This window comes from Sinocyclocheilus grahami, unplaced genomic scaffold (assembly GCF_001515645.1).
Source record: "Sinocyclocheilus grahami isolate Dianchi unplaced genomic scaffold, SAMN03320097.WGS_v1.1 scaffold101.1, whole genome shotgun sequence".
NCBI classification, from domain to species: domain Eukaryota; kingdom Metazoa; phylum Chordata; class Actinopteri; order Cypriniformes; family Cyprinidae; genus Sinocyclocheilus; species Sinocyclocheilus grahami.
The window spans coordinates 1,012,391-1,039,042 of NW_015505280.1; the positions used below are offsets into that span (position 1 = coordinate 1,012,391).

The 26,652-nt window shown below is 38.6% G+C and overlaps 1 protein-coding gene across 1 annotated transcript in view; it reads left to right on the top strand.

Annotated features, from left to right (window-relative positions):
* Positions 1 to 26,652, top strand: part of LOC107588284 (B-cell lymphoma/leukemia 11B-like) — a 50,325-nt gene that overhangs the window by 194 nt on the left and 23,479 nt on the right. Inside the window, exons 2-3 of the mRNA XM_016276321.1 lie at positions 43 to 200; positions 16,229 to 16,618. Coding sequence (XP_016131807.1) covers positions 143 to 200; positions 16,229 to 16,618 — 448 coding nt within the window. The 5' untranslated portion in view covers positions 43 to 142. The remainder of the gene's footprint in view (positions 1 to 42; positions 201 to 16,228; positions 16,619 to 26,652) is intronic.

Below are 26,652 nucleotides of genomic sequence, written 5' to 3' on the forward strand. Positions count from 1 at the left end.
TTGTGCGGCGACAGAGAAAAGTTGGGGGGGGGGGGGGGGGGGGGGGGGGGGAAGCCCACGCCACGGACACAGAGGACAGAAGGCGCGAGCCGACTATTCCTTGTGCGGGTCTCTGGGCGATGCCAGTGTAAATGCCAGGGCAATGTCCCGTCGCAAGCAGGGAAACCCTCAGCATTTGTCGCAGAGAGAAATTATAACACGTAAGTCCATCTTTTCTTTTACTTATTTGTGTTTAAGAGGTTGTTCGGTCAAGTATCGCCATTTTTCAGTGATAGGAGTAACGATCTGTGTGTGAGAGTTTATGTGGTGTTAGTGATGAACTGATTTAATTAAAATGCGATAAATCTTTATCTTTACAAATGCAATAAAATAGAACAGTTAAATTAATTTTATTAAGATATTTATAGCTTCAGCTTTGAGCAAACGGTTATGTTTATAAGCTTAGTGTGACTTCAAAGAATTAAAAAGTGATTTGGTTGAAACTGAATGCAAATAATTAAATACAACAATTTTCTGGAGTTGCTTAAAAATCAAATCTTTGATTTAGTCTGTATTGTTTAAATTCTGTTGTTTAATTTTAATATCAGATAGTTTGATTCATGTAAGCATTGTTAGCAGGCCAGGAGATCAGATTAAAAACTTTAAATTGCAGTGATTAATCAAGCAAGGTAAGTTTAGTTTTGTTAAATTAAAGTGTAGGGTAAGTGAGGTATATGTTATTGTAATATTTAAAAGCATAATTTAATACATTTAGAGTGAGATATTGTGTTTTTTTTATTTTCTCTACTTTAATCCATATACGATTTGGGCCTGTATATTAGGCTGTATTTGGTTATTAAAATAATTTTTTGCAATACATATTTTTTAGTTCTTTTATTAATTAATTAATTTATCATTATGATTATTTTGTTACTTTCAAAAAGTGGCATGCTTGAGTTGTAGGCCTGTCTTTTCAAATCCTGATGCAATGCAACTTTATGGATCATGTTTCGTTTTAAACCAAAGTCTTTTGCACATTTTTTGCAAGATATTTGTAGTAGTTCTCAAGGTGAGCAGCTACCTGTAACCACCAAGCACAGGAACGGTTTAAGGTTTTACTTTTGCAGCGCATGCTGCACGGATGCAGTGAGGTTGTTTATTTATTTATTTTTTTTAAAGATTTTGTTAAATTGATTGTAATTATGCAACATTTGTGCTTTTAAGTCTTAGATGTGCACTTGAATGAAAAGAGGTGTCAGAGCAAGGGAAATTATTTAAATTAAATTGACATCTTAATGTCAAATTATGTGATACAAATGTCAAGCATGCTTAGATTTACTTTACTGTAAAACTAAATGAGAAAACTTTTTTTTAATTGGCTTCTTACACAACTTATCCTTTTATACTATGCTTTTATTTTTGTTGAGAAAACTGAACTTTGCTAAATCAGTATGAGTGTACAAAGAAACAAAGCAGGCATAGGTCTAATAATGTTTCTCACACTTAGCCTTGCCCCCGAGGTTGTGACGGTAAAGCGTAGGTAATGTGAGGCAGACACTCAATCGAGAGACTTTTCCTGACAAGCATATTCAAAGCCAACAGTTATATTCTATTGCTTGACATAATTTCCCTTTTAGATTTTTCTCTGAGAGACTTTTACATAATTTGCTGAAAATAAGTCAGTATAAACAGTAAAGTCAAGTCAGTTCATAAAACAGTATATTTTTCCTAGAATGCATCAAAAAAAAAAAATTAATCACTCAAAAGACAATGAAATCTGTCCTGAATTTAGTTTTATATGCTTAAGTGTAGTCTACAGAAACTAGATAATTTATAGCAGAGCCTAGTGATGTAATACCACCCAAATCTGTTTTGTGTTGCAGGGTTAGGGCCATGTATGCTCTGCATATATACACTAACATACACCATTCTTTCGTTAATGGCTTAATCTGTTACTGTACATACACATAGGTACGCGGTTACACTGTAAACATTTAGCATGCCTGTGCATTGTGTGTTTGAATTTACTGTTGAGTTTACAAATATGACTTACGACTTACAATTATGACTATGACTCATGACCGAATGAGAATAGACATGCTTTTAATGCACATTATCTGGCTTGCATTGCATGTAGCTAGCTTTGCCATAGGGCATGCATGGGTCTTTTTGTATGTCGTTTGCATATGCGATTATGTCAGTAATTTATATATTTATTTTTCCAATTTAATTGTGCACTAGCATGTGCATGTATGCAAACCGATTGTGTTTATTGCATAAATGCCATCCGTTCAATATGTGTGTAAAACAATCATTCTGGTTTTGTAGAAAATGGCCCTTTTTGAATTTCTGTCGCTATAGTTATCACATGTCCCATCAGTCATTGCATGTACAATGGCTGTGGTTATTAATTTGGGCTTTAAATTTCAGAATGCTCCAGTTACACCAAGGAACTTTCCCTAAGTGCTTTCTCTCTCTCTTTCTCTCTTTCTCTCTCTCTCTCTCTCTCTCTCTCTCTCTCTCTCTCTCTCTCTCTCACACACACACACACACTCACAAACGGACACAAATGCAGACGTTCACAGAGTAAAGCAGACGCCAGTTTAGACATCAAGCTTTTGTATTTTTTTTTACATGCACACAGTGAGAAAGAGAGAGAAAGGAAGGTGGTCGACTTTCTCCTTCTTAGAAACTAGAGATTGAAAGGTGTTCATTGCATCACCGGTGAATGAATATATAAGCTTCAGAGAGGTTCCTCAAACGAATCATGCCTTAGTAGGTTTTATGCAGAGGGCATGTAGGCCAGGTGCTGGCAGATAGTCATCTGAGCTTAGGGGTGCATTCTTTCCTCGTAGTTTAGAATTCTCATCACATGCTGATTGTGGCTATGATTTTGATGTAACGAGTGTTTTTGTTTGTAGTAGGCAGCGTATGAACTCTTCATGCATGCTGGTGTGTGTGTGTGTGTGTGTGTGTGTGTGTGTGTGTGTGTGTGTGTGCAAATGTGCAAGCTCAAAGACCCTTGTTCACTCTTACTCCGTTTGATATGTGGCTGATTATGTAAAATAGCTTCTTGTGGAGCAGGAAAATGTGGATGACAGTTGATATATCTGGTTTTTCTCTGTAATAGTTACATTGTCAAATATTGCTTTAAATGTCAAGGTCAAAAGTAGTGTGGTCCCAACCTCAAAGTTTAATTTTTGACAATATATTTGGAGCTGTAAACAAGGGTGTGTGTGTGTGCATGTCTGCTCGTCAGCATGTCTTCTGTGGTATTTAGCTTTTGTTAACCACGGTGTCTTAGCTGGATTAGCCTCAAGTTAGTGAGCAATTTTTGTCTGTTCAAGTGTGTGTGTAGTTTACGTCCACATGTTAATTTATGTGTTCTCTGTGTGAGCGATCTGCAAACTTTGCAGTGCTGTACATCAGTAGTTTTAATGGTTGGGCAGGCTGTGGTTGTGTGCTACATTATGCCACTCAAACGCATATACCCAGTGGTTTATTAGTTCTGTGTGAAATGCAACCTGTTACAGTGTTTAGCGCATTTTTGCATTTTCTTTACATATGTTGGGATTTTCATTATATGCTATTGACTGAAGTGTATTTAACAATAATTTTTTATTTTTAGTAAGAATTATGAACCCTTCCAAACCCTTAACATTCTACAAGTTACTATAATTTGCAGACAAATTTCTAAATGTTTGCATTCATCTGATTGTTCATTTGAACATGTCGTCACTGAATTGTCTGAATTTAAATGAGATTTTGACACCTGTTCAGTTTTTCATGTCATTGCACAGAGTGTTTTATAATGTAGCGCTTTCAAATAAACCTAAAAGTGAGGTAACAGATGTCGTCTTCAAATGAAGGAAATCAGATGACAGCGAGAAGGTAATTTTTCTCTGGTGAGCTGCGGAATTATGAAGTTGTAACATAAATTATCAGCTCTTGCTTAAGATGCATGTTTCACATTAGACCTGCCAGCACAGGAAACTGTTTTTATCGGAACTTTGCTTTGAATGACTTTAGGACATGCATTTTTATCCATGACTTCATGCCATCACATTTGAAAGATTTAAATTTCTGATAATAGCTTGTATTCAAACACAATCATACTTGTTTAGATATAAACAATAACATTTTTGATTATAGTAAAAAAAAAAGTCAAGATAGCACTGTGAATTTGGATATAGACACAGGCGTTAATACAAGAGAGTTGTGCAGCTGCAGAAATCCAGATTCAATGTCTTCCATTTGTGAAATCCAGATTCAATGTCTTCCGAAATCCATTTTTTCTTTGATTTATTCATTTAATTAATTTCTTTATTTTAGTAAAAGGTTTGCTTATTTATGTATGAAATAAGCAGGGTTTTGTTTAGAATTAAACAAGGCATATTTTAAGTCAAACTAAACAGGTCTGAAAATATGTTTAAGCTTGCTATTTAAATGCTTATTTTATTTATTTATGTTACAGTTCATTTAATCAAATATTCTTGTTTTTATTTCACTTTCTCTATGTGCTGAATTGGGCCATGTTACATTTGCAGTGCAGAGTGTGCTGGCCATGACCTGCTAGGGGGAGCTCTAAGTCTGCCAGAGGGGGTGGAAGGCAGTTCTGAAAAGTGTAAAAACATATTTCCTAAATGTACTTAAATGGGTAAGTTGAGTGAAATAGGGGGCTGCGGCTTCCGGCGACTCGGCATAGATGTTTCAAACGATACTGCCATTAACACACATGCTCAGATGCAAACTGTCAACGCCTCACAGCAGCAGCTGGTTTTACAACATGAAGGCTCTGTCATTCTCTCTCCTTTTTTTAACTTTGTCTTTAGCACTCAAGAACTTATTAAATTATTTACAGTGAGAGCTGGATTGCTTCACGGTGCTCATTTAGATGTGCAATAAGTATTTGATAGGTGTAACTTTAAATATAGATAGGGCATCAAGCATGACACCAAAACAAACAAATTTAGGTTGAACGTCACCTTGTTCGTTTTGCCAAGTATACTTAAAAAGTGAATGATGAAGTGGCTCTGGAACTTGTGGACCCCTCTGACTTAGGACCTATTGTTCTTGCCATCTAAATAAATAAATTTGAGTCTGTGATGTAAAAAATGGTAGCCTCTACAGAGCTTACACTCTCCCCATAACAATGGGCAAAATGTCTGCCTGGCACGTTTGATTAATACGCTTGCATATTCTCTCTTCCTTTCAGTTTCAGGTGGCTTTTGTTTGCGCCACGAGCGGGAGAGTGAGAGAGCAACAGAAAGCCGTCACTGATGAAATGTACAGAAGTTTATGCCTGTCTGTCAGTATAAATGCATCAAGGCAGCTGAATCCTTTGGACGGCATCAAATGTGGGCATAGTTTTCCATGGCTTGATTTATGAGACATAGACACTCGTAATAGCGAAGTGTTTGACGTCCCACAGCTGCCTGAGTTCTGACCAGCTCTGAGCATGGAAATGCTCTGCTGCTTCCTGTGCATCAGATGAGTGTGTTGTGTGGGAATGTGTTACTAGCTCCATGATTGTGATACACATGCCTTTTTGGTGCTATTTCATTAGAAACAAAACCTTTGCAGGGAAAAAGAAAGAAAGATGCTAAGCTTCAGGTGATATTTAGTCGTTTCAGCTACCCATAATTCCTTGTGAAAGTATTAGGTAATATCTCCCTGATGAGATTTGCCGATAAATGGTTAGCGATGCTTAGATGGGCTCCCAGTGGACATCATCATGTTAATCTCTTTTTACCTGCAAGACGACTCATTTTCTATTTCCCTCCCTTTTTTAATTAAACAATGGCCTAGCGCCACCACAGTGGCCGGGGTTCATGCTTTTAAAATTCCGCCACCGCCGCCGTGTGTCACGATGATCCCTGTTCTCTTCTTGTTAACAGCCTCATTTGCACATGCGCCATGCTTTACGCTCACACATGCACACCGCCGCCACGCCACTGAGCACGCATTTAGTAGTGTTTTAAAACCTTTGCATCTGCACAGAAGCGCTCAGCTAAATACAAGACGATGCTTTGGTTTTTATTTCACAGGATTTTGCAAAGGCCTTCAGGCTAACAGAGCTAAAACATGATGGTGTCCCTTGTAGAAGAGTGCTTTATGTCACATATTTAGCTGAACAAACAGGTCGCAGATAAGTTTTTAAGCAAGAGAAAACAGGAAAAAAACTAGAGGCCTAGCGCAAGGCGGAGGTTTGCGGTTTGAGCGTCAGTGCGTTTGACTGTGGGTTACAGATTCATGACAGACTGATTAATTCCTGATAGATTCCTGTAAGTGCTGTTGCTACATGTGCATGTGTTACACAGGCCTTTTGTGAACGTGAATTGACTAGAAAGACGGCTGTCGTTAACTTTTGCCAACCTGTTTGTGTGTTTGTTTGTTTGCGTGCCATCTGAGTGGAAGGCTCAACCCAAATCCAGCCTGTCCTACTCAGCATGCCTGCATCTATGTTTTGTGCTTGGGTAGCGGGCGGCTCAGGATGGGTATTTCAGAATTGGAGTTTGTGGGGTGGAGTGGTGAGATTTGTGTACGTAGCAGCACGACTAGCGAAGCCCCCACCCACTGCTTCTGCTCTTGTGTGGCTCGGGTTGATGGGAAACAGGAAAATAATGCACAAACAGTAAAGCAGAGCTTTTATTGTTTGATTAGGCCCTTTCCCTGGCTTTCATTTTCAGCACGCTCTCCCCTCCACACACACAGTTCTATGAATGGCTTTAATTGGCACATGGTAAATCTTTATATCTGGACAGCATTATAAAGTCTTTCAAGATTTAAATAGGAAAATTTATGGACCCAGTAAAAAACAATATGAAATCCGTCAAATGGTGTGTTGTCTAATTAGGCCCTAACAGTTGCAATGGCTAAAAAAACCCTCCAAAACCTTTTTGACTCTGACTTTTCATTCTGGTATCACTACGGAAAGTCTCAACTGTTCACCTGTGAGCCAAATAGCACTGAGCGTTAATGGTGGGGTTTTCAGGGTGACAGTCCAAGGATGAAAGGTACGTTAACGCGGGGCTGCTAAAGCGCTGTTACGTAACTCGCAGACCTTTGTGTGTTTTGGAGGGAAAGCCAGACTGTACCGTGATCAGCCAAATACCTGTCAACAGCAATTTGGTTCCTCACAAACAAAAAGACTCCGTTAAGTATGAGTCAGAGGGCCCCTGAACAATGGTGTGTAAATCCAGAATGGAAAAGGATAAATCCAAAACTGTGTTAAGACATGCCTTGTGTGCCTTCGTTTTTGGAAGCCATGTCTTTTTTTTAGTTTTATGTTTTACTGAAATCCCATTCATTCTGAGTCTTATACATGTAGCTTTCTTAGATTAATGAGGCTTATTTTTGACATTACCATGTTTTACTGATTTCAGGATGTTAAGGTAGCATGTGCATGAAAAATAATGTGCATAAATAAAATAATAATAATTTATTTTCATTCAAAAATGAAATAGAGGTATAATAGTAAGTGTGCATTTTATCCAAAGTCGAGATTTCATTTCATATCATCATTTTTTAGCCCGCTATAAATATTATTCAGGCTTTCTTACTTCCACTGTCCGTCACTGTCTTTCTCTCTGGCTGCCAGAGAGTGCTTGATAAAGACAAATAACATTTGACATTTCGGTGGCCCTGATAGAATTATATGGAGTATTTGTTGAGGGATCAGAGAAAATCATGAGCTGTAATGTTACCTTGGTGACAGCATTCTTATCGCTGGTGGATGAGAGTGTGTGTGTGAGAGTGTGAGTGTGTGTGACTGTGAGGAATTGCAGACTCTCACCTGTTTGCCGAGAGCAGGAAACGTACACCATCGGATCGGGCCTGCGTAGTTCAATCTCATACCTTCCAGAGAGATATTTAAAAGAAAAGATCTCCTAAAAATGAAAATTCTGTCATTTATTTATCCTCTAATCTTTCCAAACCTGTATGACTTTTTTTTTTTCTGTGGAAAGCAAAAAAGAGACATTTGGAAGAATGTCTGAGCTGCTCTTTTCCACAGAAGCACCATGATAGTTGTCCATGTATTCAGTCTTCAACTGAATTTAAGTCATTATTCTCTCTTATTCTACTGAAAAAAAGCTGCTTAGACATTCTACATGGAAAAACTTCATAAAGGTTTTGAATGCCATGAGGTTGAATAATTGACATCTAGAAGTGTTTAACTCACCTATGGATTAGTTCAGACTCTATGGGCAAGTCTAAGACTCTGCCGTATGTTTACATGATTACAACACCTGGTGTGTGTGTTTGTGTGTACGGGGGTCCCTTCTTTTGAAGTGCGTACTAGTGGCATTGCTTGCAAGCAGCGTGTTTCCTGTGGTTGGCACAGACAGAGCAAAGAAGGGGACAGAGGGAGAGAGAACATTTCAGCTGTGCACGTTTCTTTACCACTCTGGGTTTTTTCTCCAGCTGTCACTTTGATTCAGGTCTGTGCTAGACCTATGACACATTAAACTAACGCTTTCCTCTAGCGCACCTCAAATTCTCTCCCACAGTACAGAGAGGCCTGTTACGCAGTTTGAGAGCTTATAACGGCTTATAACGGCTTATAACTTATTTTTTTATTTTATTGTACAACTCATTACCTGTTTGGCGAATTATAGCTGTTTATCTATTACAAATGTCAAAATATGCTCTGTGGTTCATGTTGTCTTTTTGAACTTTTAAATCATTTGAAAAATACTTCTTCTTGTAGTAGTGTTTGTTTGTGTATTTGTGTGTGTGTGTGTGTGTGTGTGTGCGCGCGCGCACGCATCTCTGCTGGTGCAGCTTCCCAGGATGCACAAATGCGTGACACACAAACATGCACGCATATTGCTCATGTAAATGCCTGCAAGCAAGACTGCAGTCTTCATTTATTGGTCCAAATGCATATGCTTTTTTTTGCATGTGCTCACAGGTGCAAGTACAGTTACAGATATATGTAAAACAGTTTATGTTGAGACCTTCCCTAGAGATAATTATTTACAGTAGAGTCCTCACATTTAAAATTATTTAAAGCGTAATTTTATTTTAAGCATTACATTTAAAATAAAGGAACATTATTATGTAAATTATACATACTGGTAAAAAATGTATAGCCTGAATGCACTGAAAAGTCATTTTGGATAAAAGCGTCTGCTAAATGCATAAATTATTATTATTAAATTATTATTATTAAAATGAAGAAGTTTTCTCACAAAAGCTTCTCACTTCTCAAAAAAATGTTTTTTTTATTATAGATATTATTATATATACTGTATATGTCTGTGATTCAAAATAAATAAATAAATATAAAAATTTAAATAACAAAATTATTTATTTGAAGTAAGTAACTATAATATAGCCACAGTCTCATTTTTAATGCAGTGTATTGCATAGGTTGATGAATCTCTGTGCAGGCCTTTCTCTTTATTTACATGCAGACTGATCTAATGCACAGATGGTCTGATATTGTCTGTGCTCAACTCCTATATGTCTGAGTTGGGGGGGCTTGTTTTGAGGGGGGTTCAACTACTATAGTCATCTTCAGTTATTTCCTTCATTATAGTGCAAAATCTGAAAACAGTGCCATGTGTGTGCAGATGTTATATATATAGTAATGCCTTTTTTAATTGAAATGCTTTCTTGATATTATTGCAAAGTCTTTAGATGCTGTTGTTTAACAGGATGCACATCTAAAGTTGCTCTAATGTAGTACGTATCGTCTGAAATAAAGATAAGAGGGGGTTTAGTGGTTTCGTCTTCAAAGCTGCATTCTGAGCTTGACATTACAAATCTGTCCGCATTCATAATTTGGACCGTGGACAAATTGCAGATGGATGCACAGGCTGCTCGTAATTTATCATCGAAAATTAGTGGTTAGCCAGTTCCTCTGGGAGATGTAAACAGGGCTACCTGTGTTGTGTGAGCAGTGTGGTCCGTTCCTCCATCTTTATCTCTATCGCCGTCTGTCTCTTCTCATTTCTCAAAGAGGATTTTAGGCCTCATATTGGTGAAAAGTGTGTAAAGTGCACAGGCCAAATTTTAAAATTAAAACTGTCTAATAAATTAATTTTAATTTGTGCTTTCATGGGTTGTTCAACAGGGTTGTTGTTTCTTTAAAAACATCCCACATTTGTCCTGTAGGCTCTGACAATTTGAGAATTCCTCCCTTCATTCTTCTCCCAGATTTATGTGCACTTCAAAAATCCGCACCTGCTCGCTGTGTGGCTCTAAGTGTTGCTATGGTAGTGTTTTTCTTCTTTTTTTCCTGCTTTCACCCAAATCATGCAGTGTGTTGAGTAGAGAGAGCATGAAAGCAGTGACAGGAAGCTGAAGAGTGTAAAGTGGCAGTCAGAGAAGTGTTTGTCTAGATCTTATGATTAGTACGGCGCAAGGATAAGCTGTCAAATGTAACATCAACAGAGCTGTCTGTCAGGGGGTCCCGAGGGGGCTTTGTCAAGGGCCTCTACTGTCTTTGATAAAACTGCTCTTGCACTCGGCATTGGGCTACAAAGGGCCGATTGTGGCCGCGTGCTGAAAGGTGAGGCTGTAATTTCAAAATGGAGGCAGAGGGACCGAGGGACCGAGGTTGTCCGGCAAACTCTGTGGTTTGAGCGCCCGCTCCTCCGCGCTGTTTATCTAGGTGACGGAATCAACCAGAAGATCTGCAGGGCCTCTTGCACAGACTGATTAATTCCTGATAGATTCCTGTAAGTGCTGTTGCTACATGTGCATGTGTTACACAGGCCTTTTGTGAACGTGAATTGACTAGAAAGACGGCTGTCGTTAACTTTTGCCAACCTGTTTGTGTGTTTGTTTGTTTGCGTGCCATCTGAGTGGAAGGCTCAACCCAAATCCAGCCTGTCCTACTCAGCATGCCTGCATCTATGTTTTGTGCTTGGGTAGCGGGCGGCTCAGGATGGGTATTTCAGAATTGGAGTTTGTGGGGTGGAGTGGTGAGATTTGTGTACGTAGCAGCACGACTAGCGAAGCCCCCACCCACTGCTTCTGCTCTTGTGTGGCTCGGGTTGATGGGAAACAGGAAAATAATGCACAAACAGTAAAGCAGAGCTTTTATTGTTTGATTAGGCCCTTTCCCTGGCTTTCATTTTCAGCACGCTCTCCCCTCCACACACACAGTTCTATGAATGGCTTTAATTGGCACATGGTAAATCTTTATATCTGGACAGCATTATAAAGTCTTTCAAGATTTAAATAGGAAAATTTATGGACCCAGTAAAAAACAATATGAAATCCGTCAAATGGTGTGTTGTCTAATTAGGCCCTAACAGTTGCAATGGCTAAAAAAACCCTCCAAAACCTTTTTGACTCTGACTTTTCATTCTGGTATCACTACGGAAAGTCTCAACTGTTCACCTGTGAGCCAAATAGCACTGAGCGTTAATGGTGGGGTTTTCAGGGTGACAGTCCAAGGATGAAAGGTACGTTAACGCGGGGCTGCTAAAGCGCTGTTACGTAACTCGCAGACCTTTGTGTGTTTTGGAGGGAAAGCCAGACTGTACCGTGATCAGCCAAATACCTGTCAACAGCAATTTGGTTCCTCACAAACAAAAAGACTCCGTTAAGTATGAGTCAGAGGGCCCCTGAACAATGGTGTGTAAATCCAGAATGGAAAAGGATAAATCCAAAACTGTGTTAAGACATGCCTTGTGTGCCTTCGTTTTTGGAAGCCATGTCTTTTTTTTAGTTTTATGTTTTACTGAAATCCCATTCATTCTGAGTCTTATACATGTAGCTTTCTTAGATTAATGAGGCTTATTTTTGACATTACCATGTTTTACTGATTTCAGGATGTTAAGGTAGCATGTGCATGAAAAATAATGTGCATAAATAAAATAATAATAATTTATTTTCATTCAAAAATGAAATAGAGGTATAATAGTAAGTGTGCATTTTATCCAAAGTCGAGATTTCATTTCATATCATCATTTTTTAGCCCGCTATAAATATTATTCAGGCTTTCTTACTTCCACTGTCCGTCACTGTCTTTCTCTCTGGCTGCCAGAGAGTGCTTGATAAAGACAAATAACATTTGACATTTCGGTGGCCCTGATAGAATTATATGGAGTATTTGTTGAGGGATCAGAGAAAATCATGAGCTGTTATGTTACCTTGGTGACAGCATTGTTATCACTGGTGGATGAGAGTGTGTGTGAGAGTGTGAGTGTGTGTGACTGTGAGGAATTGCAGACTCTCACCTGTTTGCCGAGAGCAGGAAACGTACACCATCGGATCGGGCCTGCGTAGTTCAATCTCATACCTTCCAGAGAGATATTTAAAAGAAAAGATCTCCTAAAAATGAAAATTCTGTCATTTATTTATCCTCTAATCTTTCCAAACCTGTATGACTTTTTTTTTTTCTGTGGAAAGCAAAAAAGAGACATTTGGAAGAATGTCTGAGCTGCTCTTTTCCACAGAAGCACCATGATAGTTGTCCATGTATTCAGTCTTCAACTGAATTTAAGTCATTATTCTCTCTTATTCTACTGAAAAAAAGCTGCTTAGACATTCTACATGGAAAAACTTCATAAAGGTTTTGAATGCCATGAGGTTGAATAATTGACATCTAGAAGTGTTTAACTCACCTATGGATTAGTTCAGACTCTATGGGCAAGTCTAAGACTCTGCCGTATGTTTACATGATTACAACACCTGGTGTGTGTGTTTGTGTGTACGGGGGTCCCTTCTTTTGAAGTGCGTACTAGTGGCATTGCTTGCAAGCAGCGTGTTTCCTGTGGTTGGCACAGACAGAGCAAAGAAGGGGACAGAGGGAGAGAGAACATTTCAGCTGTGCACGTTTCTTTACCACTCTGGGTTTTTTCTCCAGCTGTCACTTTGATTCAGGTCTGTGCTAGACCTATGACACATTAAACTAACGCTTTCCTCTAGCGCACCTCAAATTCTCTCCCACAGTACAGAGAGGCCTGTTACGCAGTTTGAGAGCTTATAACGGCTTATAACGGCTTATAACTTATTTTTTTATTTTATTGTACAACTCATTACCTGTTTGGCGAATTATAGCTGTTTATCTATTACAAATGTCAAAATATGCTCTGTGGTTCATGTTGTCTTTTTGAACTTTTAAATCATTTGAAAAATACTTCTTCTTGTAGTAGTGTTTGTTTGTGTATTTGTGTGTGTGTGTGTGTGTGTGTGTGCGCGCGCGCACGCATCTCTGCTGGTGCAGCTTCCCAGGATGCACAAATGCGTGACACACAAACATGCACGCATATTGCTCATGTAAATGCCTGCAAGCAAGACTGCAGTCTTCATTTATTGGTCCAAATGCATATGCTTTTTTTTGCATGTGCTCACAGGTGCAAGTACAGTTACAGATATATGTAAAACAGTTTATGTTGAGACCTTCCCTAGAGATAATTATTTACAGTAGAGTCCTCACATTTAAAATTATTTAAAGCGTAATTTTATTTTAAGCATTACATTTAAAATAAAGGAACATTATTATGTAAATTATACATACTGGTAAAAAATGTATAGCCTGAATGCACTGAAAAGTCATTTTGGATAAAAGCGTCTGCTAAATGCATAAATTATTATTATTAAATTATTATTATTAAAATGAAGAAGTTTTCTCACAAAAGCTTCTCACTTCTCAAAAAAATGTTTTTTTATTATAGATATTATTATATATACTGTATATGTCTGTGATTCAAAATAAATAAATAAATATAAAAATTTAAATAACAAAATTATTTATTTGAAGTAAGTAACTATAATATAGCCACAGTCTCATTTTTAATGCAGTGTATTGCATAGGTTGATGAATCTCTGTGCAGGCCTTTCTCTTTATTTACATGCAGACTGATCTAATGCACAGATGGTCTGATATTGTCTGTGCTCAACTCCTATATGTCTGAGTTGGGGGGGCTTGTTTTGAGGGGGGTTCAACTACTATAGTCATCTTCAGTTATTTCCTTCATTATAGTGCAAAATCTGAAAACAGTGCCATGTGTGTGCAGATGTTATATATATAGTAATGCCTTTTTTAATTGAAATGCTTTCTTGATATTATTGCAAAGTCTTTAGATGCTGTTGTTTAACAGGATGCACATCTAAAGTTGCTCTAATGTAGTACGTATCGTCTGAAATAAAGATAAGAGGGGGTTTAGTGGTTTCGTCTTCAAAGCTGCATTCTGAGCTTGACATTACAAATCTGTCCGCATTCATAATTTGGACCGTGGACAAATTGCAGATGGATGCACAGGCTGCTCGTAATTTATCATCGAAAATTAGTGGTTAGCCAGTTCCTCTGGGAGATGTAAACAGGGCTACCTGTGTTGTGTGAGCAGTGTGGTCCGTTCCTCCATCTTTATCTCTATCGCCGTCTGTCTCTTCTCATTTCTCAAAGAGGATTTTAGGCCTCATATTGGTGAAAAGTGTGTAAAGTGCACAGGCCAAATTTTAAAATTAAAACTGTCTAATAAATTAATTTTAATTTGTGCTTTCATGGGTTGTTCAACAGGGTTGTTGTTTCTTTAAAAACATCCCACATTTGTCCTGTAGGCTCTGACAATTTGAGAATTCCTCCCTTCATTCTTCTCCCAGATTTATGTGCACTTCAAAAATCCGCACCTGCTCGCTGTGTGGCTCTAAGTGTTGCTATGGTAGTGTTTTTCTTCTTTTTTTCCTGCTTTCACCCAAATCATGCAGTGTGTTGAGTAGAGAGAGCATGAAAGCAGTGACAGGAAGCTGAAGAGTGTAAAGTGGCAGTCAGAGAAGTGTTTGTCTAGATCTTATGATTAGTACGGCGCAAGGATAAGCTGTCAAATGTAACATCAACAGAGCTGTCTGTCAGGGGGTCCCGAGGAGGCTTTGTCAAAGGCCTCTACTGTCTTTGATAAAACTGCTCTTGCACTCGGCATTGGGCTACAAAGGGCCGATTGTGGCCGCGTGCTGAAAGGTGAGGCTGTAATTTCAAAATGGAGGCAGAGGGACCGAGGGACCGAGGTTGTCCGGCAAACTCTGTGGTTTGAGCGCCCGCTCCTCCGCGCTGTTTATCTAGGTGACGGAATCAACCAGAAGATCTGCAGGGCCTCTTGCTCTCATGGCTGTGCAAATATCTCTCACAGCCAAAAACGGAGCCCTCCCTCCTCCCTCCTTGCTTCTTGCTTTTTTTTTCTTCTCCCTTCAGACTTTCTGTTTCAGGTCTGGTAGTCTCATTCTCAACTTCACAAGTACTGTACTGTGTATTAATAACAGTGCCTTTCTGTTTGGTCTCGGCTGTACATATGGATGTTTATCAAGAGGTGGCTGGTTTCAGGACAGAACACGCTGAACTAGAGCGAGGTGCCTCGTGTGTGGCCGCTGGGATGATTAAATTTAAGTCTGCCTTTATTTTCTGCTCTCAAAGTTTAGTGGGACTGTCATGGGACATAGGTGAATGCTTAACGGGCCCCAACATTCATTTCCCTTATTTAACAAGCTGCCAAATAACTAAATGCTAAATGACCTGACCCTGAACTCTTAGAAAATGTGTGATTATGTCTCAAGTTCCATGCCATTTGTATTGCATTTCAATTTCCCTCACTGATATGTTTAAGTCAGTTTTTTTTTTATGAATTAGTGTGTGAAGGCGGTTAGGGATGCGTGAATAGATGTAAATACAGTGGCAAATTATGAGTTAAAGATGAATCCACATTTGTTAATGCATTTAATTTGCATAAAGTGATTAGTGTATTTCCGAGTGAAACAGAATATTAAGCAGGAAATAATTTAGAGTGAGACTTGATTTTATTTATCAGGTTTTGATACAGATACAGTGACAATTTATGAGTTAAACAATTGTAAACATTTAATTTGCATGAAGATATATATTTCAGAGTGAAACAAAAATATTTAGTTTTAATATTATTAAATGATAATTTTACTCACCCAAGAGGCTAGAATTTTATTGTATTGTATTGATGTATCTGAATGAAACTAAATGCATGAAGTGACGTATTTCAGATTGAAACAGAATATTATGTGGAAAATAATTCAGGGCGGGACTTCACTTTAATTATCAGGACTGTGAAATCGGGTTATGATATTATTCTGTGTTATTATTGGATGATATTGTTCCTCCCCAACATGGCCTTGGTTGCATCACCAGAAATAAAACTCATTTCAGAAGCAGAGTGAGTTATTAAGTTTAAATAATTTTTTTTTTAATTTGTTGAGCATTTATTAAGCATTTATTAAGAATTTCCTATTATCTCAAAATGCTTATTTCTTTTGCTTTCCCCTATAGCGGAAGCTGATCATGTGGATGCGAGACTGGCCGTGGCTGATCTCCACTCTCACCCTCACCCGCTGCTGGATCCCAGCATGCCTGGGCCTCTACCTCCAGGCCTGGGCGACCACGACCTCCTAACCTGTGGCCAGTGCCAACTAACATTCCCACTGGGGGACATTATGCTCTTCATCGAGCACAAGAAAAAGCAATGTCAGGGTTTGACGACCGGCCACAGCTGCTACGACAAGATGATGGACCGCAATAGCCCCTCGCCGCCCCGCGCAGAACTGAGGAAAGTGGTGGAACCGGTCGAAATTGGAATCCAGGTGACACCTGAAGAGGAGGACGAGAGACTGTTGACACCTCCAAAAGGAATTTGCCCCAAGCTAGAAAGTGGCCTGGCAGGTAGGTCAAACTCTCTCCAGAAAAGTTTTGAGCAGGCGTTCGAAGCTGACGCTAATGAACTCACATGTTCTCTCACGCCAGTGTGTTCTCTAATACTGATGTGCACAAATGTACACTTACAGCCTGTAGAGTTGCAGACAAAGGGAGACACGCTCTCATTTACCTCGGTAGGACTCTGGGCGTCCTGTAGTGATTGTGATACCGCTCATCTGCGAGCCTCAAGAGAGATTGTTTTTCCTTCAGCTGATTTCATTAGGAAAGCCTACGCCGTGCAAAGTGAAACATCACATTACTGACTCAAAGCCCTAAAACCCCCTGAAGGACTCTGGTAGTTGAAACAAATTGTGCAAGACGTGACAGAGAACTCACCCTACTTTCATGGAAAAATCCAGCCTGAGCCATCTGCTTAAAAGGTGAAAAGCTCATTAAAATTCAAATGCTTAAAAGAGAGAGAGAGAGGGAGAGAAAGAAAGAAATAGAGTAGGATTAAAAGAGTGAGTTTGCTATTGAATAGGGGTAAAGAGGCAGTTTAGTTTAGTCCAGCTGTAGGGAGAGAACTCTCCCAGTTATCTTACAAAACAGTGCAGTCAAGTCCTTCACAAAGAACCCGGAGGGATCTTGGGAAATGGGTCTCATAAAATAATATTCTAGGTTGGACAAAGTTACCGGGGGAAACGCAGGGGAGCGGCTTATGACACTGCCTCGGTTTTTAATAACGGCGTTTTTTAATGCCTCGCAATCCTTATTTGCGAAAGTTACCCGCGGCATCGGAGACAATTTATTCCGTGCCACCACAATGCCTCGTGTATTTAAATGTCTGTAATAATGAGGCTGCTGCTAAATTACTCAGTACCTCACATGATGCAGGCAGACTTCACTCCCAGACTGACTGACTGGCTGGCAGCTCGCACCGAGAGAGTGTTGGCGTCACTTGTGAAATATGATGCAAGCGTCCACAAAGTTACGCGCAAACTGTTCTTTTTAAAGACTGACTGGTAACCGTGTGCTTTGCTAACCACACACAAAAAACTTTATGTCAGGGTTAAAAAATTTACGTTTTAGTGCACCAATATATAGTTAAAATATATAAAGATTTAATTTACTTTTAATAATTCTAATTAATAATAATATATATATTTTCCTTTTTAAAAAAAAATAATGCACAATTAATCACTGGTAAATTAAGCTGTTATTTTCTTGCATATTAGTGGTGAACAGTGTAGTAACAAAATATGAAGATGACTTTTTTTACTTCTTTCCCTAAGGAAACATTTATGGCATTTTATGCACAAACGACAGTCATGATATGTTGCTTACGTCAGCAAGAGTCAAATTTCATTCATATAGTTTGAATGTATTATATTATAGATTGATTATAGTTTGAGTCAATTTCACTTGAAATTGACAATTGTCGGATGTTTGCTGTGTATCGCCTTTGGCTCTTTTTTATCTTTTTGTAAAAATATATAAATTTTTTTGTTGATGTAAACCTTTAAATTACTTATTCTGAGTATATTCAATTTTTGTTCCTGACAAAATCCTCATTTTGTAAATGTTAAACAAAACATTAGCTTGTATTTTTAAGGATAAAATGGAAGAAGGCCACTATTCATGTTACTTTTAGTGCAAATTAATATAAATATGTATAAATGTATATGTGATAGAATCAGATTGTCCAATTAATGTTATTTCAGTCAATGCCATAAAAGATTACTAAACCTCTCTTTATTTTGATCCACATTTGTGAAAAGATCCACACCGAAAAGTAGATTTGCTCTCATTTAAACTTCAGAATTTGAAAAATGGCATATGAAATGTGAACATTTGCCTTTGTAAATCATATTGCAGTCAGCAAGAGTACATTTTACACCTTTCATTAATTCAGGGCTGGAGAGGGAGGCAGTTCGCAGAGAAGAATATAACGGCAGATGAAACATCCTCTGAAAGTGATTAAGACGCTTGAATGTCAGCTTGAGCATGCGGCTAAACACTCACAGGCTGCCTTGTATTCATAATTGCCTCCCAGCAGGTTAAAGTATTCTTTTATGCTAAACCTTTCCCGTTCCATTTGTTCTCGACGTGAAACAGAAAATGACACGCAAAAAAACATTCAGCCACTCCGCCTGGAAAATAGCAGTGGTACTCTTGCTAGGCAAAGCACAGATAGTTTTTCATGAATTTGTTTTTTTCTTCTTCTATAATATATCCATCTGCCAGCTTCAAGTGGAGAAATGAGAGATACATGAGAATGCGGGAGAGAGTGAGAGAGATGTTGATGAGGAATATTCTAAAAGCTAACTCTGATCAGACCAACATTATTTTCGCAAGAGTTCCCTCCTCTTCCAGATCCTCACATCTTTTTAGGCCAGAGTGCATTTTGATCTTTTCATTAAACGGTCCGTGTAACCTTGACACATGAGCAATGCTGTGACAGGTCTTAAACTCCACCGCTCAATTCCTACACGTCAACCTCCATCACATCAGCCCTCTCTTCTTGGCCTCTCACATGCGATTCTCCAATAGTTCAACCTGAGGAGCATCATTTCAGGCCTTACTTCCTGAAATTAACATTCCCAATGTCACTACTCATATCTTGCGTATATTACGAGCCTTTAGGAAGAAAATCATCCAAGTGATTCTTGGTTTTTGGCTGAGTGAAGGTACTAAACGGCAGCTTCATTAAGTCACATATACGTAACTGTTCTCTAGAGACGTGATGATAACTAAACATTGTGTGCTTTGCTCCGGAAACCCTATAATCAGTCGAAAAAGACCTTGTGATAAAGTATTCTGATTACAGAAATTGCTTTTAGCGATGATTCTCCCAGTGGCTTATTCTTTATTAGTGTGTATGAAAAAGTCAACGTTATCTATGACAATACGGGACAGCCATTGAAGAGGAACCACTTGAGGGTTGAATTCAATATTTCTCGCATAAATATCAGCAGGACACAGGCTCGCTCGGCACCGTATTGTATTGCCACTTAGCCATCTTAAGTTTCAGCAGAATTTAATTATATTTAATAGCCCTAATTAAATAAAATATGACATTCTGCATACCCTCAGGCAATAGGAGCTGCTGCTGGGGGCATTGGGAGGGCTTCGCACAGCTAGGTTAAAACAGTTCAGTGGCACTGAAAAAGAGGGCCCTGAGATGGCCGACATAGCTGGCTGTTGCCACTGTGCACCATTAAGCAGTCCAAATGTGAAATACATACGTAAATAAACAAATAAATAAGACATTTACCACCCCTTAATGCATCTAGATGGCTTATCCTGCTGAAGCTGGCCAGGCATTTAATGGTACTTGTTATTTCATTATAGATCTCAGATAGAGGTGCTATGAACCACGGTGCATTGTACTGAGCAGGTTCGCTGTGAGGATGCATTAATTAAAGAGCAATAATTTAATATGATCTCATGAACCTGAAACAAAAGGATTATGAGATAATATTACGCATAAAATCTTAGAATAGGTGTTTTTGGTTAAGGCAGGCTCTGGTCAAGTTATTACATATTCATGTCTAAATACAGCTGGAGTAATCAACATTCTTCAGGGAATGTAAGCTTCCTCTTCCATCTCTTTTATTTTGCCTATGGATGTTTAATTCTCCAAATCTGCTTTTGAATTCGCAGTCACTGACTTTATGACATATAAGTGGTCAGATGCAAAATTTGTACGTTTTAAATATGCATGTGTGATGGTGGAAGGAAAGAAGATTGTGCCAAGCTCTGTTTGTCATCTGTTTGTTTGTGTTCTACAGCATCCAACAGGGATGGTTGTGTTTTAGTTTTTCAGGAAAACTGAATCTTGAGCATGCGGCTAAACACTCACAGGCTGCCTTGTATTCATAATTGCCTCCCAGCAGGTTAAAGTATTCTTTTATGCTAAACCTTTCCCGTTCCATTTGTTCTCGACGTGAAACAGAAAATGACACGCAAAAAAACATTCAGCCACTCCGCCTGGAAAATAGCAGTGGTACTCTTGCTAGGCAAAGCACAGATAGTTTTTCATGAATTTGTTTTTTTCTTCTTCTATAATATATCCATCTGCCAGCTTCAAGTGGAGAAATGAGAGATACATGAGAATGCGGGAGAGAGTGAGAGAGATGTTGATGAGGAATATTCTAAAAGCTAACTCTGATCAGACCAACATTATTTTCGCAAGAGTTCCCTCCTCTTCCAGATCCTCACATCTTTTTAGGCCAGAGTGCATTTTGATCTTTTCATTAAACGGTCCGTGTAACCTTGACACATGAGCAATGCTGTGACAGGTCTTAAACTCCACCGCTCAATTCCTACACGTCAACCTCCATCACATCAGCCCTCTCTTCTTGGCCTCTCACATGCGATTCTCCAATAGTTCAACCTGAGGAGCATCATTTCAGGCCTTACTTCCTGAAATTAACATTCCCAATGTCACTACTCATATCTTGCGTATATTACGAGCCTTTAGGAAGAAAATCATCCAAGTGATTCTTGGTTTTTGGCTGAGTGAAGGTACTAAACGGCAGCTTCATTAAGTCACATATACGTAACTGTTCTCTAGAGACGTGATGATAACTAAACATTGTGTGCTTTGCTCCGGAAACCCTATAATCAGTTGAAAAAGACCCTGTGATAAAGTATTCTGATTACTGAAATTGCTTTTAGCGATAATTCTCCCAGTGGCTTTTTCTTTATTAGTGTGTATGAAAAAGTCAGCGTTATCTATGACAATATGGAACAGCCATTGAAGAGGAACCACTTGAGGGTTGAATTCAATATTTCTCGCATAAATATCAGCAGGACACAGGCTCGCTCAGCACCGTATTGTATTGCCACTTAGCCATCTTAAGTTTCAGCAGAATTTAATTATATTTAATAGCCCTAATTAAATAAAATATGACATTCTGCATACCCTCAGGCAATAGGAGCTGCTGCTGGGGGCATTGGGAGGGCTTCGCACAGCTAGGTTAAAACAGTTCAGTGGCACTGAAAAATAGGGCCCTGAGATGGCCGACATAGCTAGCTGTTGCCACTGTGCACCATTAAGCAGCCCAAATGTGAAATGCATACATAAATAAACAAATAAATAAGACATTTACCACCCTTTAATGCATCTAGATGACTTAGCCTGCTGAAGCTGGCCAGGCATTTAATGTTACTTGTTATTTAATTATAGATCTCAGATAGAGGTTCTGTGAACCATGGTGCATTGTGCTGAAAATGTTCGCTGTGAGGATGCCTTAATTAAATTATGAGATAATATTATGCATACAATCTTAGAATAGGCATTTTTGGTTAAGGTAGACTCAGTCTAAACTGGTCAAGTTAACATACATTCATGTCTAAATACAGCTGGAATAATCAAAATTCTTTAGGAAATGTGAGCTTACTATTCCTCTCTTTTATTTGCCTACTGATGTTTAATTCTCGAAATATGCTTTTGAATCCTCAGTCACTGACTTTATGTGACATACAAGTGATCAGATGCGAAATTTGTACATTTTAAACATGCATGTGTGATGGTGGAAGATAAGAAGGTTTTGGCAAGCTCTGTTTGTCATCTGTTTGTTTGTGTTCTATAGCATCCAACAGGGATGGCTGTGTTTTAGTTTTTCAAGAAAACCGAATCAGATGTGGTGTAAAGTAAAGTGTGTAAATAGAGGCTTATTTCTCAGAGTGTTTGGTGTTGGTTGTAATCAAGCTCTTCTTGGTGTGCATGTGTGGTGATGCAGCCATGTACCATTCCAAACCGATGTTGCCTTTGCGGTTGCCTTAAATATCAGTATGCAAATGAGAGTGGCAAATAGGAAGCAACCATTTCCTTAAGGGTTTTGATTTGTTCAGATATATTTGGTTACAGTACTGTGCTAACATGACCTTTTTTGAGCATTAGGGTATTTGGTTACTCAAATTATCATTTACCTCAGTTTTATTAAATTTTTTCTTTAGTTTTATTTAGTCATATTATGTTGACTGACATTCAAGACATGTGAAAAATATTTTCGGTATGTTTAGTTATATTTAGGTATGTTTAGGCTAATCACATTTCTGTATGTAAATAGGTATAAGAAGGAAGGCTAATCGAAATTCGGTATGCAAATACACTGAACATTCTATCAATGTTACTCTCAAATGATCTAAAACAAATATTTAAGATCATTTGATTTATTAATTTGATAATACAGATTATTAAATAAAGATGAAATGTTAATGCATGTTAGCAGTTAAGGGGTTTTGGAAAATATCTGTATTGAGGAAGGAATAAACATATAAATATATTATCACTATTACATTTGTTAATAAAAAAGTGACTAAAAAATGCCGTACAATTGGATTAGTGTTCAATCTAAAACCTTACAGCAGGCTGCATCAGTTAGCTCGCATTCTATCACCATAGGAACGCCAGCTGGCCACGTGGTGGGATGGTGGACATGTCTTTGGCCCCTGTTTCTGTCAGTGTTTCACTCTCTCTCCCTCTCTCGATTTCTCTCTCCACTCACACCGTCTAAGCACACTCACACAGCTTTACACGTCTAACAAGTGCTGCGACAGGGGGAGTTATTTCTGACCCTTGGCTCACCAGATCGTTGCAGTGAATATTTCATGAGACATGCTATATTTATTAGGAAATTTACCTCAAAAACTTTCCTCTCTCACCCTGCCTCACCTTGAGAGTGATCACACCGCTGGGCCCCTGTTGCTTCAGAGCCCACACCTGCCATTAATGTCATCTCGAGTCTAGTGCCAGAACGGTTTGTAGGTGTAATGCAAATTGATTAATCAGGAGCCAAAACGCTTGATGTTTGGGGCCTGTCACCCTCAGTGTCAGCATATTGGATGGTCACAGATTCATTGTAAATGGTAATTAAATGTGCACTTAGTCTTTTTAAAAAAAAAAAGTATTTATTTATTTTTACTTCATTTAAAACTTAAAGGAATGAACAGTACTTCAAAATATGTCTAAAACAGACCCCAGTCTTAGTAGTATAAAATGAAAGATTTATTTTACAGTTCACCTCATGGGGGCCGCCATGTTGAGATCACATGACCCACTGAATAAAATCACATTATTAGATTATTTTAATAGACACTTTTGCTTGCAGAATAAATGAATCATAGCTGACTGTGCACATCTCTGCTTTGGAAACTGAAAACTTTAGCACAATGCAATAAAGTACAACATTAAAATATTGAGTGCATGTTTAGTTATTCAAATATGCAAATTGATTATGTTCTATTTATGGAGCACACTGTAAAACATTTGCAGTGTACTTCATATTTGATTTCTGAGTGATAAAATGTGGGTTTTGTATCTCAATAGTGAGATTGTGGTGTATCTCTAATTTCAGAGCTTTTAATGCTCTGGAGAACGATCCGGTCCTGGCTACAGTGATACTGAGCCTGGCCAGCCGGTTCCTGTTACGTGCCCTCACTTCCTACCTATTTTTGAGGTTTTGCCCAGAAAGATTTGTCTCAGAGTTTTTGTTTGCAGTGGTGCGGTGCCAGCACGGTTTGCCAGCTTTGTAACTATGCATGATGTGCTTTATTTTGAATGTTAGCATTTATTAAAGGCATTAAGTTGACTATGTAGGTTTCACCAACTAGCATGGTTTAGTCTACCTTGCATGTGCAGTTGACATTTTCTCTGATGTAATGTCTAAATTCAATATTTACAGAGGGGAAATGACAGAACATGCACTGCCCATTAGATGTTTTACATTGTTATAAAGCAGACTGAATTTTGAGTACATCAGAAGATGGTATATTTTTCTTATTTTCTGCCCAGCAGAGATGAACATGCACAGCCCAGAATAAACAGATATTTGGATCCTCCCTCGCTCCGCAGAACATCTCAATTGAGAGTACATGTCTCTCTCTCAGATACATGTCTCTCTCTCATCAACATATACACTGGGAGGGCTCTTCAATAAATAATGACACAACACAGGCGCAGAGATATCGAAACATTCCATAATATGACACACATGCCATTTTTTCAATTAAGATTCACAAAGGCTTGGCAGGAGGATGACCTGTCCTAGTGCAGAGGCTATGCCTGAATCAATGTGCACAGATAGATGTGTTTGATTTAATATGTTGCCCCAGACACAGTTCTCTTGCTGGTCTTCTTGTTTTATTCCCTTTCAGTTGTTTCAGTTAAGCCTAAAGTCAGACTAAGCGGCCGTTTTGAAGTGATAATTTCCCACTTTTGTCTAGTTTTCCCATTTTTTTGCCTCACTTTTTAAATGTCTGCATTAGCCACATTAGTCATTGCCTACGTTCAGATGTATAATGCAGCATTTTGCTTTTTTCCCCGTATATGTGCATTTCAAGTTTGCAGTCTGGATAGTATTTTGAATGTGGCATTGAGGTTTTTTGGATTGTCCAAGAAAACAAGCAGGGATTTTTTTTATGTTTTCCTAGACTAGATGTACCATTGCACTTTTTAAAGTTATTAACACTTAAGATTAACATTCAAATTTGCATTAATAGTTTATTTACTGACTTAACATGCTAAGCTGTTGCATTTGAAATAATTTGCATTTTTACATTACTGCGAAATGTAATCAAGCTGGCAAAATCAATTTGATTTATATGTTTAGAGCTATTAGCTTCCTGGCCATCATGTAAAGTAGACGTATTTGATTTTAGCAATATCTCTGTTAATCGGCAGTTGGTTATGTGGCCCTCTGCAGCTCATGTCAAACTGTCCTCCGTAGTTATGACATGGCCTTACATGCTGCTAAAGCCGTTCCCTTTGGTGAACCAGACTTTAATTTCTTCCCTCCTGTGTGTTTAATCCACTACTTCAAAATTCAGGAAAGTGCTACCTTTACTTAGCTTTTGAAATGCCTTCCAAATCCTTGCATTTGGGTCGTGTCCAGCAGCGGCAAGAACAGGAAAAGCCAGGAGGAGTGAGAAGCCGAGAACGAGAGAGAGAGAGAGAGAGAGAGAGAGAGTGAAAGAACGAGAGAAAACAGTTTTAGTCATTAATAGACCATAAAAAAGGAAAGCTGCATCCATGTTCTTTCAGCATCTTGAAATCCTTTTCAGATTTTTGCCTCGTTGCTTTTTTCAGTTAATCACTTTGCATGCACTCATTTAAATATTAAAATTTTCTTTAATCATCAAAGGCAGTGAGCCTCATGCATATTCATATTCGCACCCCCCCCCTCCCCACGCTTCCCCCAGAATTACAGGTTCATTACCTCGCTCCAAAGCCAAACAGTCATTATCAAGAGCCAGATTTTTAATTGCGGATGTCTGGCCATCATCGCCTTACTGCTAAGATTTAAACTTCCATAAGAATATAAAAAAAGATTTCCCAAGTTCGAAATAACTTAAGATACTTGTTATACATTCTCTGTGCCTTGGAAAAAAGACCGAGAGCGAGAGCGAGAGAGAGAGAGAGAAAAACCTGTTCTCTGGCTGGAGCTCTGAATATTTGTCAAGAGGCTTGACGAAAGTTGCATTTGCATAATGACTTTGTAGTTCTGCATTAATAAAATTTGCATATGAAGCCGTGTTAATTACTCCTGATCAGGCTTTTTTGCATTCATGCATGGTAATTTTCTGCGACTTGTGAGAATTGATGTCCTGGCGTCAGGGCTGTGATTGGTGGCGGTGGTGCTTGTGGATGTGGGGATTTGTGTGTGTGTGTGTGAGTAAGTGCGTGTTTGCGTATTTGTGTTTTAGGCTTTATTGCATCGCTCTCATGCTGTTGTCTCAGATATCTCCTGTAATTGGTCTAAGAAAAAGAGCAGTCATTTAAACGGCTTTCTATGTAATAAAACGTCATAAAGCAAGCAGAAGAAAACAGCCCCTCAACTGCAGACAGGCATTTCAAATCTATTGTTTGGCCTATTTATTTCTAAACAAGACGACTGTTCTCTGCAATAGAAGGCTTCGGTGTATTTACCATCTGAATGGGGGATGTTGTGAGAATAGAACCAAAAATAGGATCGCTTACCTTCTTAATTTTAATTTCGTTCCAGATCTTCCTGTTTTCTTCCTCCTATACCCCCCCCCCCCCCCCCCCCCCTCTT